At 41.4% G+C, this 14,898-nt stretch overlaps 1 protein-coding gene across 2 annotated transcripts in view; it reads right to left on the bottom strand.

The window, feature by feature from the left end:
- ZNF143 (zinc finger protein 143) overlaps positions 1-14,898 on the bottom strand; it is a 56,667-nt gene that overhangs the window by 14,982 nt on the left and 26,787 nt on the right. For both annotated transcript variants that reach the window (XM_045788842.2, XM_045788841.2), the window contains exons 8-11: positions 9,529-9,648; positions 7,916-7,991; positions 6,827-6,952; positions 3,498-3,677 (exon numbers count right to left, since the gene is read on the bottom strand). In XM_045788842.2, the coding sequence (XP_045644798.1) occupies positions 3,498-3,677; positions 6,827-6,952; positions 7,916-7,991; positions 9,529-9,648 (502 nt within the window). The remainder of the gene's footprint in view (positions 1-3,497; positions 3,678-6,826; positions 6,953-7,915; positions 7,992-9,528; positions 9,649-14,898) is intronic.

Below are 14,898 nucleotides of genomic sequence, written 5' to 3' on the forward strand. Positions count from 1 at the left end.
GGAGTGGGAGAGGAAGAAGCAGGCTTCCAGTGGAGGAGCCTGATGTGGGGCTCGATCCCAGAACGCCGGGATCACGCCCTGAGCAGAAGGCAGACGCTTAACCGCTGTGCCACCCAGGCGCCCCCAAGTCTATTTTTAAAAAGTGAATCCAATGTGCAGTCCCATTTAAGAGCACTGCTCTATTTAAATGTTCCAAAGGCATCCCTCTTAATGGAATCTAATTGGCCCATTAAACATGTGGAACAGTAAACTTTTAGGTAATGAGTCTATATTCCATTTGCTTTATATGGGAAAAATAATGTTTTCCCAGCCCATCTAAAAATCCTAGCCAATCTCCCCAAATATCACAAAAAGGCTCATAAGCATGTGTGTTATGACCCACCAAGAATGTCTACATAATATGAAGAACTTCAAACACCTATTACCTAATTATTTAACATTCAGTGAACTCAGTAGTGGGTAGACGCTGGTGTGTGATATACAACAATACGGCATAGTATCAGACAGGAATTCGGTTTTCCTTCTACACCACAAACAGGTACTATAATCTAAAAATCAAATATCTTATAAAAGGAATACAAATTATAGTAGCAAAATATAATTTTTCTTCTAATCAATGGTTTTCTTTTCCAGGCCTCTTAGGTTTTCACAGGCTTTCCCATTTTCTTAGAGAACACCTTAATAAGTTGGGAACATGATGGCAATAATGCATATTACACAATGTAAGCATAAGATACGACTGTATCAGAAATAGGACTTCAGTGTGTCCTATGTTCTCTCACTTAGACTCACGCAACTTAAAAATTTTTTCTTTCACAGAAAAATGCATCGCAAGTAGATTCATTATAGTGGGTTTTCAGTTTGTATCATAAATTTTGGCTAAAAATTGTGCAAATCATTATAGCAAATATACAGATGGTAAGAGTTCAAGTGGGGAGGGATACCCAGAGACCTACAGATTCCAAACTGACAGTGTTATCTTCCCTTTCCAACCTGCTCTCCCCCATTTTACAATTATCATCTAACCCATCACACAAACTAGACTGATAGGTTCTTCCTTACACCTTGTGACTAACTTAGTCCCCAAGTCCTGTGCCGATAGCTCTTCAGTGTCTTTTCATTTGTATCCTTCTCTATCTCACTCAGTTTAATATTCTAACAGCCCTCAGTTTCCTTGCCATTGGTCTCATTTCCCTTTAATATCTTTCTATAATATGGACTGAGTGATTTTTTTTCTAAAAAAAAAAAGAAAGAAAGAAAAAGCAAACGTTTGGGTGTCTGGGTGGCTCAGTTGTTTAAGCGTCCGCCTTCGGCTCAGGTCGTGATCCTGTGGCCCTGGGATTGAGCCCTGCATCAGGCTCCCTGCTCAACGGGGAGCCTGCTTCTCCCTCTCCTCCCAGCTTGTGCTCTCTCTCTCTCACTCTCTCTCAAATAAATAAAATCTTAAAAAAAAAATAAGTAAACGTTCTTTAAATCCTCTTAAGATCTCCTTTCTGCCCACAGTGACATTCAAATTTGTTAATGTACTCTCTTCAATGAGAGGGACTGTTGTGGATCCCTGAAAAGACTTCCAGAGATATTCAGGGATCCGGGGAACTCAGCCAGAGAACACTGCAACTAAAGTTCCATTCTGTAAAAACGTCTTTTAACTTTAAATTATTGCAAAGTTACTCTGAATACCAGTAATCAAGACAATGTATTAAACTTCTTGAAAAACTAATGCACATTCTGCCTTGGCCTCCCATTAGCCTTTCCCTTCCCAACCACTAAAAATACATTCACAAAGTGTGGCACCAAAATTAAAAACCTTTGTACTGCAAATGGTACCATCGAGAAAGTGAAAAGACAACCCAGAAAATGGGAGAAAATATCTGTAAATCATATCTCTGATAAGGGACTTGTATCCAGAATATAATAAAGTATTTTTATAATTCAACGATAAAAAGAACCAAATTTGAAAAATGGGCAAAGGATCTGAGCAGACATTTCCCCCAAGAAGACCTACGTATGGCTAATAAGCACAGAAAAAGATGCTCAACATCTTTAGGGTGCAGGAAAATGCAGATCAAAAGCACAATGAGATGGATACCATTTCACACCTGCTAGGATGGCTATACTCAAAAAGATAATAATTGTTAGCTGTGTTGTGGAGAATTGGAACCCTCATACATTGCTGGAGAGACTGTAAAATGGTGCAGCCACTATGAAAAAACAGTTTGGAAGTTCCTCAAAATGTTAAACACAGAGTTACCATATGAATCGGCAATTCTACTCTTAAGTATACCCCTCAAGAAAAATGAAACATAATTCTACACAAAAACTTGTACATGAATGCTCAGAGCATTCATAACAGCTACAGTGAAAGCCGCTGGTGAATGGATAAATGACACGTGATACACGTATATACTGGAATATATTCAGTAATTAAAAGGAAAGAACTACTGATACATGCCATGACATGGCTTGAGCCTCAAAACACTATGCTAAGTGAAAGAAGCCAGATGAAAAACAGCCTATGTTACAAGATTCCATGTGTATGAAATGTCCAGAATGGGCAAATCCATAAGGCCAGAATGATGACTGCTTTGGCTGGGGGGTGGGGGTGGGAGGAGACTGCTAATAAATACGAGTTTCTTTTAGGTGGAACGAAATTGCTCTAAAATTGGATCGTGCTGATGGTTGTACAACCCTGTGAATATACTAAATAACAGTGAATCATATATTTTAATTAATGAATTTATTCATTTTTACTGAAGTATAGTTGGCACACAATGAATCCAAAATATTAAACAGATGAATTATATAGTATATGAATTATATCTTAATAAAGCTGTTTTTTAAAAAAGACTATAGCCACAGACCACCCCTCCCACTCTGCCCCACAAACACCACAAAGCCCAGTTTAAGAAACACCCTTACCATGACAGCGCCTACACAAGTCCCCTGCCTACCCCTCCAACCTCACTTCATACTAGTCTTCTGCATGTGCCCTGTGCCTGCCGTATTCTCCAAATAAATCGTGCTTTTCATACCTTTGTGCCTTTAACCGTAACATTTCCCTTGTCAGGAATAACCCGTCCCCGGCCTTCTTCCTAGCAAACTTTAGGACTCAGTCTAAAAGTCAGTTTCCCCTGGAAAGCCTTCCCTGAATGCTTCTCCCTTCCCACAGAGAGGGCGGCTCCCCTCTCTACTCCCACAACATCTTGTTCAAGGAATGGGAGATACTCTGCGCTCCGCAGCAGTTAGAGGTCTAACCATCTCTCCCCAGTTCAGCGGCCTTGACAATGCCGTATCTGTCTCTGTATCTCTGATGCCTGGCAGGGGAACACACAACAGATGTTCAGTAACTGTTGAATAAGTGAATGTGTAAATGCTAATGTGAAGGCTTTTTTAAGTTGCTTAATCCCCCTTCACCATGCCAAGTGGTAGAAGGAGGAAGGGAATGACGGGAAAATGGTTTATGGAAGAAAGATGACAAAGAAATCAGAGGCAATTACCTGTGTGTATCCTCACGTGATTTTTATAATTGGTTGCGCTGGCAAATGCCCTCCCACATCCTGGTTCTGTGCAGTAATACGGTCTTTCTCCTGTATGTGTCCTGATATGCACTTTTCTGATATTTGATGTTGTAAAAGACCGACCGCAGCCTTCGAAGGGACATTTAAAGGGCCTTTCTCCTAAAAATACAAAAAGAAATAAATTCAATGGTGCAAAAATACATAGAAAATTGAAATGTATTCTTTCTGAAGATTTTATTTATTTATTTGAGAGAGAGAGAGAGAGAGCATGAGCAGGGGGAGAGGAGAGGGAGAAGCAGGCTCCCGGTTGAGCAGGGAGCCTGATGTGGGACTTGCTCCCAGGACCCTGGGATCATGACCTCAGCTGAAGGCAGATGCTTAACTGACTGAGCCACCCAGGCGCCCCCAAAATTGAAATGTCTTACCCTTCAATTCTGCCTAGGATCATGTTCAAGACTCTAGCCTTCCCATATGGGGCTTCCCTGTCAGGGTTTTGGGTTTGGTTTTTTGGTTTTTTTCCTGCAAAAAAGGCATCTTCTACTCCAAATTGCATCTTCTACTCCAAATTTAAATTTCTACACCAAAGTCATGATTGCATGACTTTCCAAGATGGAGTCGTCCAGATGGGCATATTAAAAATAAGCTAAGAGAAGCAGAGAAAAAATATCATAAAGAAATACAAAAGAAAAATAGAGTCAAGAATAAGAATTATAGGGACGCCTGGTTGGATCAGCCGGTGAAGCATCTGCCTTTGGCTCAGGTCATAATCCCAGGGTCCTGGAATCGAGTCCCACATCAGGCTCCCTGCTCAGCACGGAGCTTCTCCCTCTGCCGCTCCCCCTGCTTGTGCATGTGCTCTTGCTCTCTCTCTCTCACTCTCTCTTCCTCTGACAAATAAATACATAAAATCTTTTTTAAATTTTTAAAAAATTTTTAAAAAGAATTATATTTGAATAAAAAATAAAAAATTAAAAATTGATAAAACTGGAAAAAAATAATTATATCTGAACGACACTAGACTCCCCCAAAAGCTTACCTCCTAGCTTAATTTATTCTATAATACCTTGAAAATTTTTTTGTTTTTTTAAAAATCTAGTGTCTAGGGACGCCTGGGTGGCTCAGTTGATTAAGTGTCTGCCTTTGGCTCAGGTCATGATCCCAGGGTTCTGGGATCGAGTCCCACATTCTCCCTCTGCCTGCTGCTCCCCCTGCTTGTGGTCCCTCTCTCTGTCTAACAAATAAAATCTTAGAAAAAATATCTAGTGTCTAGCACATAATACATATCACATATATTTGCTGAATATAATTACCATGCTCATAATCTATGCTTATGAAAAAAAGTCTATTCTGCCAATTATACTCCTTTGCTTCATACTTGCTTATACAACCTCAGAACCCAAAGGGCCTTTAAACTGTTAGGCAGGAAGCAGTCTTTGGTTTTGATTCCCATGTGCCCTTTTTTTAGAATGAGCTCAAATTAAGCAAACAACTTTTGTGGTTAAAAAAAATCTCTATGTGTGTAAATAAATAGATATTTACCTATATATATAAAAGTTTGTTATTTTTCTTTTGGCTGAGTGAAATTATGATTTACCTGCTGGTAAAAACCATTCCAAAAGATTTCTGCATCAAGTATGAAATCATTTAAAAAGGAGCAGGAACCTCTGACCCTTTCTTTAGAGAAAGGTTTTTCCCAATATGTTAATCTAGGGAAAATAGTTTGTCTTGCGTAAGTCCCTTCTCTCTGGACCTAGGTGACCTTACCATTTTCCCAGCTCTGACATGCTGTGATAAGGAATCCAGCATTCCAGCAATTCCCATGGTGTTGTATATACTACTTCTCTGACCCTGTAGCACCTTGCTTTGTTTCTGCACTGAAATCACTCGTGTTTGTAACAGACACCGCCGAAGCCCCCTTCCTCAATCCAACATTTTATCAATGAAAATAATCAACTTAAAAACTGATGCATGAATATGTGGTTTGCTAAATGAGTATTATCGAACGAATCACAATTCCAATGTTTTGACCAAATATTAATGGAACTAGATTTTTTTTATGTAACTTTCTTATTTTTTTACGTCACTTTTATACAACAAGTTGGCATTATATAGCAAATCCAAATAGAATCTGCAGGAATTTGGAAACACTTGCATCAGATAATAATGGATAAAAATGAGTCCGTGAATGAAATAGCAGACATCTACGGCTGTGTTCCTGAACACTGTAAAGCACAGGCTACCTGCGATCATATCTGAATTATAAGCTTAACTTTTAATGACTGGAAAAGTCCTCAATGGAAATTTGTTAAACTATTTCAGAATACTTACAAGTATCTGGGGACAAAGTTATCATACTATGTTTAAAACAGCTGTAGTAAGATTTCAAACTAAATTATTAAGCTATAAATAAGCTTAGTAGCTTATAACAGCATCTCTTATCAACAGTTTCTAAAATTCTTCCAGCTCTCGTCCAAAGCAAATAATTACCTTTGTAATTGGTATTCCAATTCTACATATAATTAAGTACAAGAAAGGGAGGGGAGGTAAAAACAAAGTACCCTTTAGGAAAAGGAGAGGAGGAAATTTAAAGGGGATGAGAGATGATCACAGGGAAGTGACACGCCTTTCTCTCTGTGGGGCTGTTAGGGGTTCATTCTCTTTAGGAGCGGCTTAACACAGGAGAAGCAATGCTGGACTGAGAAGGAACTGGGGGCCTCAGGCTCTGGTCTCCGCTGGGCTACTAAGTAGATGTGCAATCCTAGGTAAATAAGCCTGTTGCTCAGATAATACCTGCAAACTGAGAGGGCTGGTGATCTATGACCATTGCTCATCTTGTTTGGGACATGGACCCCTTTGAGAATCCAACAAAACTATGGGCTTTCACCCTGGAAAGAAGTAAATGGCAAGGTGCATGGAATTTTAAAAGTTTAAGAGAAACCCGTAAAGCTAACTCTGAAACTTCCAGACTCCTTCTCCAAGTCCCTTCCCTGCAGATTAAGAATTCCTGGCCTCAGGGTTCTTGGGTGGCTCAGTCAGTTAAGCTTCTGTCTTCGGTTCGGGTCATGATCTCGGGGTCCTGGGATCCAGCCCCACATGGGTCTCTGTGCTCAGCGGGGAGTCTGCTTAGTCTGCTTGTCCCTCACCCTCTCCCTCTGCCCTTCCCCCCAGCTTATGGGTACCAGTGCTCTCTCTCAAATAAATGAATAAAATTAAAAAAAAAATTCCTGGCTTTAAATCAATCAATCAATCAATCAATCAATCAATCAATCAAATCCTGGCCTAAAAATGATATTTGTTCACACCAATACCTGTATGAGTTCTGATATGTTTCTGTAGATCTCCTGAAGTTTTAAAAGACTTAGTACAATTATCTTCTGAACACCGATATGGCTTTTCTCCTGTATGAGTTCTGACGTGACTTTTTAATCCATAACCTTTAAGAAAAAATTAAAAGGAATTTAATTACATGAGACCCCTCTAAACATGCCCATTGAGATTATACAATTGAAAACTACAGTAAACACCAAGGGTATGGTATAATACTAGCCAAACACAACAGAACAAGTTTAACAATGGACAAGAATAGGACAGCTAAGGGCTGTCATGGTGGAAATTCCATAGTTTCATCTGTCTGGAAGAGATTGTATGTGTTTCTTTTTTTAAAGTGCCCCAATCTGGGACGTCTGAGTGGCTCAGTTGTTAAGCATCTGCCTTCGGCTCAGGGCGTGATCCCGGCGTTATGGGATCGAGCCCCACATCAGGCTCCTCTGCTGGGAGCCTGCTTCTCCCTCTCCCACTCCCCCTGCTTGTGTTCCCTCTCTCGCTGGCTGTCTCTCTCTCTCTGTCAAATAAATAAATAAATAAAATCTTACCAAAAAAAATCCTATTAAAAAAAAAAAAGAGTCTCTCCCTCCCTCTCTCTTTAAAAAATAAATAAATAAATAAAGTGCCCCAATCTTATTAGATGCTCACAACTCATAACCCAAAAGCTTGAGGTGGAATCCAGACATTAAGTGAGGAACAGGGGGGACGTCAGGAGGCCTGGTACCAATTCTGGCCCCGACCCCTGTTAAGTCCCAGTTGCCCATGGTTCCCTCAGGTCTGTCCTAACGTTAAATTCTGTGTCCGCTTCTAATGCTTGGCTTTTACGTTTCTGCTAAAAGAAAGCAGAGTGTGGAGTGAAACACCAAACACAGTAGGCAGAAATAGGCCTGAGGAGAAAAATGGAAACAGAGAGAGAGAGAGAGAATAGAGCAAGCAGGACAAGAGAAAGTTAGGGGAGAGACTGGTCACTGCGCATCCACGAATTCAAAGGCAAGGGATCAGTTCCTGCCCGTGGCCAGTCTCTGCTTGCCCCCTAAGTGGAACCACGAAACGAAGAAAAGTCATGCTTTTACCTGTTGCAAATGCTTTCCCGCAGCCTAGATGCTCACACTGATAAGGCCGGTCTCCCGTGTGTGACCGCTCATGGACCTGTCATTAAAATGCAGGCATGACTCTATCTCCTTCAGGCATCCCTCAGGTAGACGCTCTCAACAGAGACCTATTTTTCTCCCTCTGTTGAATTACAGTTGACCTTTGAACAACATGGGGAGGGGGTAGGGGTGCTGACCCCTGCCTCTCGGCAGTCAAAAACCAGCGTCTAACTTCTTGACCCCCCAAAACACATAAACTACTAATAGCCTGCTATTAAGCAGGAGCCTTAATAGCCAAAAGCTGGTTATCACATTATTTCGTATGTTATCTGTATTGCATACTGTATTCTTACAACACAGTAAGCTACAGAAAAGAAACTAAGATGGTAAGAGAAAATACATTTACAGTACTCTACTGTATTTATTGAAAAAATTCACATGTAAGCGCCCACCTGCCCAGTTCAAACCTGTGTTGTTCAAGGGCGAACTGCAGTTTGTTGTTTGTATGGTTTTTTTTTAAAACAAAAGACAACTTTTCTCAAAAACTACGGCCCAACAGTTCTCAATATAGACCTAAATGCTGTATGTGCAGAAGTACTCTTTTTAAATACAGAACAGGAGTATTGGAGGTTTGCATTTTTCTACAGTGGTTGAAGGTGTCCATACGGAACATATACACGGTGAGAGCCAGGAGCGGAGCGTAGGGACAGACTACGTGGCGTAAGGCTAAGAGTGTGGAGGCTGCTGCGAGAGGGGCCTTGCCCTGAGGCAAGGCTTTACCGTGGACGAGTGGGATGGCCGTGGCACGTGCTTTGTCTAAGCCTCAAATCCTCTCGGTAAAGCCGAGACATAACCGTATCTACCGCAGAGGGCTGCTGTGGCCAATGACTAAATAATCACGACAGCGGCCAACATTCACCGAATCCCTACCACGTGCCAGGCCATTCTTTCGGTACTGCACAGATACCGTACCTGCTCCTTTACTGCTCACGACCACTCTGGGAGGGAGGTGCTTTTACCATACGGAAGATGAGGCCCTCGGACGCCAAGTAAACTGTCAAGGTTCCACACCGATAGGTGATGGGGCTGCTACTCTAAATGGGCTAAATGCCCACCTCCCGACACACTGAGTTATTCAAAAAGTGTTAGCTACTGAGTCGTGGGAGGTTGTGCGTAGCTGCAGTCGAACTACTCGGCCCACATATTCGAAAGACAGGGCACGTGAACAGCAACTTCTGCCAGATTTCAGCAAATCGCTGTTAACAGAATGATTACACACACAACCCTCCTAAAATTACATAAATCGCACACGTGGCAAAAATATATTCAAATACACAGAGTATCTACCATGTGCCAGGTAGTTTGCCAGACGTTAGCGACACAGAGATGAAGAAAAGACAGTCCAAGCTCTCAAAGAGTCGACAGTTTCTAAACTCTGCACAGGCTTCTGCATGGCCCGTGTGTCAGTGTGCACGTGTGTCTCTGTCTTGGTCACGAGGGGAAACAATGGCGTCTGAACACTATACATATATCGTGTTGGCATTTCATGTTCTAGGTATTGTCGTAACTAGATAGAGCATTTCCTTTAAATATACCTTAAGATGATGGGCTGTTGTATATAATTTTCCACATCCATCGTATTCACATCGAAATGCCTTCTCTCCACTCTGCTGGGATTTAGCTGTTACTCTTGTCGCATGTCCTTGTAAGACAATCTACATGAAACAAAAAGGACGATTCAAGTTACTCATACAGATATAAAGTAGATGAAATTACGGTTTTCAGAATAAAAAAGATAAAACTGTAATGTGGGATTCCAGACTCAGACTATCATGTTACAAAGATTCTATCACGTTGAGCCAGTTAGGTTATTTCTGTCCCATAGCTGAAGTCAGCAGCTGTGGAAGAAGTCAAAAGGAGACCCACGAGGGGGCATAGCTAGAGCTCAGAGATCTATTCCCATTCTAGAAAAACCAACCCAAGAAGCATCACCATTGTATGCAGGTATTCCATGACATGCCTATATATATATATATATATATATATATAGCATTTTCAATTTCAAAGCAATGAAAAAGAGGGCTGTATGTCCCTGGGGTCACCTGTGGGAGACAGTACAATGCATATGATGTTCGTCTGTACTTATATTCAGTACATCATTTTTCTGGGACTCAACACCACAAGACTTCAAACAACTGTCCTGATTTTAGAAGCTTTTTAAAGATGACCACCTATTTTAGAAATTAAGATACCATAAAAATGGAAGAACAATTTTCTACTCTGCGGGCCCTGGGGTGACAGAGCTGTAGGTTAGGGAGACTTGTTTCAAAGTGAAATTTGAAGGCTGGAAACAAGGAGTGAGGCGAGCAGTCCAGACAGAAGGAAGGGTCTGACCAAAAGTATGGAAGTGTGCCTGGAAGAACTGGAAGCTTAGCATGAGAGTATTACCTCTGTACGACAGAGTAACATGAAAAAGAGAGGGAAGCTGAGGGCCACGTTCGGGAAGAGCTGTGGAAGCCATTCTGAAGATATAGCTAGATAGTGAACGCAAAGGCAGGCGTTAACATTGTTCTTTAAGTTGGTTCATTTGCTTCTGTATTTCTTTAAGTCATCCCTACACCCAACGTGGGCCCTGAACTCACAACTCCCAGATCAAGAGTCACATGCTCTTCCAGGCACCCCAGCATTTTTAAAGTAAGGGACTGACCAAGGTCGGCTCTTGTGTTTTAGGAAGAGAGCTCTGGTAGTGGTGTGAACCGGTGAAAGACAAAAGAGCAAGGAGACTAAAGTCTGTGTAATCACGAATATGCAGGGAAGAAGTGGCGAAAACTAGCCTAGGACAATGACCACAGAACAGAAAGCAATAGATGATTCTGCAGATATTTTAAGGGTGAAGGTGGACAGAGTCCAAATTTCAAAAGCTAAATGAATAGGCTAAAGCTAGAACTGCTATTTCGGGGTTGTATCAGTTATTTCAGTATAGGACATACGTAGTCTTCGTCAAAAGAAAAACCTGATATATTATCGCAAGGGAAATGTCTCAAGGGCAATAGAGAAGCTAATACCAGTGAAATACTAATCAGCTTCTAAAACCATCTACAGAAAATGACTTCATTACTATTTTGCTTAATGTATGTTCTGGGAATTAAGAGAGAACCTTAGCTGTGCCATAAACTCACTGTGTGACCTTGCGCAAGACAGCAGGGCTTGTTTGTCTGTACAAAGAACATACAGTACTAAATCAGTGATATTTTTCTTTTTTAAACTTTTTTTAAGGAGTTAAATTCCTTTGCCAGATGAAATCTTACACAGCATTCTACTGTGCAAAACAGATAAAAGCATTCCTGCCTCTGCCGGCCCAGGCAGGTGTGGGTGGCTCAGAGCTCTGCTCACCCCTGAGGGACGTCAAAGAAACCCTAGGACCACCCCCACCGAAAAACCAGAGTTCGAAAACCACCATACAAGAAGATAATGTTTTAACATTCTAGGGTTCCGGGGTGCCTGGGTGGCTCAGTTGGTTAAGTGTCTGCCTTCAGCTCAGGTCATGATCCCAGGGGCCTGGGATCGAGCCCCGAATGGGGCTCCCTGCTCGGCGGGGAGCCTGCTTCTCCCTCTGCCGGCCGTTCCCCCTGCTTGTGCTCTCTCTCTCTGTGTCAAATGAATAAACAAAATCTTAAAAAAAAAAAAAATTCTAGGGTTCTGAGGGGTGCAAGTCCCACTGGTAAATAAAGGGCTGAGCCTAAGACTGAACTGCAAAGTGACTTCGGTAATGAAGAAGTTCACTACCGTTTGCGGAGCCGGTGCGTTTACGCGACGCATTGTGGTGGGTGCTCTGCATGTGCTGTCTTGTTGGTCCTTCGTGACTATCCAACGACTTAAATATTTCCTGTGATTTACAAACAAGAAAAATGAGGCTCAGGGTAGTGAAGTAATATCACGTGCCCCAGGTCAAAGGCTAGGAAGTCGGATTTGAAGCAGATTCACTCTAGAGCTCCCGCCATTCACCCACCAGGCTTCAGGATGCGGTCGCTGGGCGGGAACTGAGGGGCAGAGCGTCTGCAGCCGGAGTGAGAGCCGAGAGCCGGCAGGGTTGAGGAAAACTTGATTTTCCTGCCTAGCTCGGTACTTGAAATTCCATTTGCTGTTAAGATCTGATGCACGCGGCAGACAGAGCTTCTGCTACTTGACGGTGTAAACTTGTATATTAGGATGTAAATGAGTTATACTCTTGGGAAAGGATAAAATGCAAGCAACCTGAAGAATTTTTAAAAGTATGTTCTCTTTCAAGAAAGGAATTAATCAAAGAAGTGTGGCAACAGAGGGACCTTTAGGGAACATGGGACACATCAGAACTCTAAGGAAGATTTAAAAACAAAGGGGATGCCTGGGTGGCTCAGTCAGTTAAGTGTCTGCCTTCAGCTCAGGTCATGATCCCAGGGTCCTGGGATTGAGCCCCACATCAGACTCCCTGCTCATCAGGGAGTCTGCTTCTCCCTCTGCTCCTCCCCCTGCTCTTGCTCTCTCTCTCTCAAATAAATAAATAAATCTTAAAAATAAATAAATAAATAAATAAATAAAAACTAAGGAGCACCTGGCTGACTCAGTCGGTAGAGCACATGACTCTTGATCTCAGGGTCTTGAGTACAAGACCCACACTGAGCCTACTTAAAACAAACCAACAAAAACCCTCCACAAATAATCTAGCAATGATTATGATGGGGTAGTGGTCCTTCGCTTTTTATTTTTAGCTCTCTATACCATTTGGATTTTTTTTTTAAGATTTTATTTATTCATTTGACAGAGAGAGAGACAGAGAGAGAGGGAACACAAGCAAGCAGAGTGGGAGAGGAAGAAGCAGACTCCCAGCAGAGCAGGGAGCCAGATGCGGGGCTCGATCCCAGGACCCTGGGATCAGGTCCTGAGTCAAAGGCAGACACTTAACGGCTGAGCCACCCAGGCGCCCCACATTTGGATTTTTTTTTTAAGTGTACAATTAGGTTAAGTTTTTTTTTTTAATTTTTTTTACTTGAGTACAGTTGACACACAATGTTATATTAGTTTTGGGTATACAGCATAGTGGTTCAATGTCTCTAGAGGTTATGCCACCCTCACCACAGATAGCTACCACCTGTCACCACGCAACACTACTACAATAGCATTGACTATACTTCCTGGGCTGTGCCTTCCATTCCCTCAATGTATCCATGCCATACTTAGAAGCCTGTATCTCCCCCTCCCCTCACCCACTCTGCCCATGCCCCCACACCCTTTCTCCTCTGGCCACCATCATTTTGTTCCTTAGATTCTACGTATAAGTGAAACCATGTGGTATTTGTCTTTCTCTGACTTATTTCACTTGGCATACCCTCTACGTCCATCCAAGTTGTCACAAATGGCAAGATCTCATTGTTTTTAAGGCTGCAAAATATTCCATTTTATATACACCATAATTTATCTATTCTTCTATCAATGGACACTTGGGCTGCTTCCATATCTTCGCTATTGTATATAATGCTGCAATAAACACAGGAGTACGTGTATCGTTTTGAATTAGCATTTTCAGGTCCTCTGCCCATTTTAATCCAATTATTTGTTTTTCTGGTGTTGTGTAAGTTTTTTTTAATATATTTTGGATATTAACCCCTTATTGTATATATCATTTGCAAATATCTTCTCCCATTCAGTAGGTTGCTTTTTTGTTTTACTGATGGTTTCCTTTGCTGCGCAAAAGCTTTTTATATTAATGTAGTCCAAACAGTTTTTGTTTTTGTTTCCTTTGCCTTAGGAGACATGTCTACAAAAAATGTTGCCATAGCCAATGTCAGAGAAATTACTGCCTTTTTTCTCCTCTAGGAGTTTTATGGTTTCAGGTCTCGCATTTAGGTCTTTAATCCATTTTGAATTTATTTTTGTGTATGATGTAAGAAAGTCATCCAGCCACAGCAGTCAGACAAGCAAAGAAATTCTTCACATTAGGAAGAAAGAAGTTAAACTGTTACTATTTGCAGACGCCATGATACTATACATAGAAAACCCTAAAGGTTCCACCAAAAAACTGTTAGAGTAAATGAATTCGGTAAAGTAGCAGGATTTAAAATTAATACACAGAAATTGGTTGTGTTTCTATACACTAATAATGAAATAGCAGAGGGGCGCCTGGGTGGCACAGCGGTTAAGCGTCTGCCTTCGGCTCAGGGCGTGATCCCGGCGTTATGGGATCGAGCCCCACATCAGGCTCCTCTGCTGGGAGCCTGCTTCTTCCTCTCCCGCTCCCCCTGCTTGTGTTCCCTCTCTCGTTGGCTGTCTCTATCTCTGTCGAATAAATAAATAAAATCTTTAAAAAAAAAAAATGAAATAGCAGAAAAAGAAATTAAGAAAACAGGTACATTACAACTGTACCAAAAAGAACAAAATACCTAGGAATAAACCAAGAAGGTGAAGCTCTGTACCCTGAAAACTATAAAACACTGATGAAAGAAATTGAAGATAAGACAACAAATGGATTTTCTAAAAGTAAACACGATTATCTTAAAAAAAAAAAGTATGCAGCAGCTATCTATATAGTAAGATAATTGGTCATTTTGGGTTTTTTCATTATACTTCTTTGGAAAAAAAAAAACTACTAAAAATATTTTTTGAAAAAATCCTGAGTTCTGTCTCAGACCTACTAATCACATCTCTGGAAACTGATCTTAGTCGTGGGGTTTTTTTTGTGTGTGTTTTTTTAAAGGATTTATTTATTTATTTTAGAGAGAGAGGGAAAATGTGAGCAGGGGGAGGGGCAGAGGGAAAAGGATAGGGGAAGCAGGCTCCCCATGACCCTCAGGGTCATGACCTGAGCCAAAACCAAGAGTGGGAGGCTTAACTGACTGAGCCATCCAGGCGCCCCAGTCATGGTTTATTTTTAAAAAAGCTCTGTAGCTCAATCTCATGTTTGCCCCTGATCAATAACCACTGATCAAATA

The sequence above is a fragment of the Ursus americanus genome, chromosome 16, assembly GCF_024610735.1.
Source record: "Ursus americanus isolate L20-20 chromosome 16, mUrsAme1.1.p, whole genome shotgun sequence".
Classification (NCBI taxonomy): Eukaryota; Metazoa; Chordata; class Mammalia; order Carnivora; family Ursidae; genus Ursus; species Ursus americanus.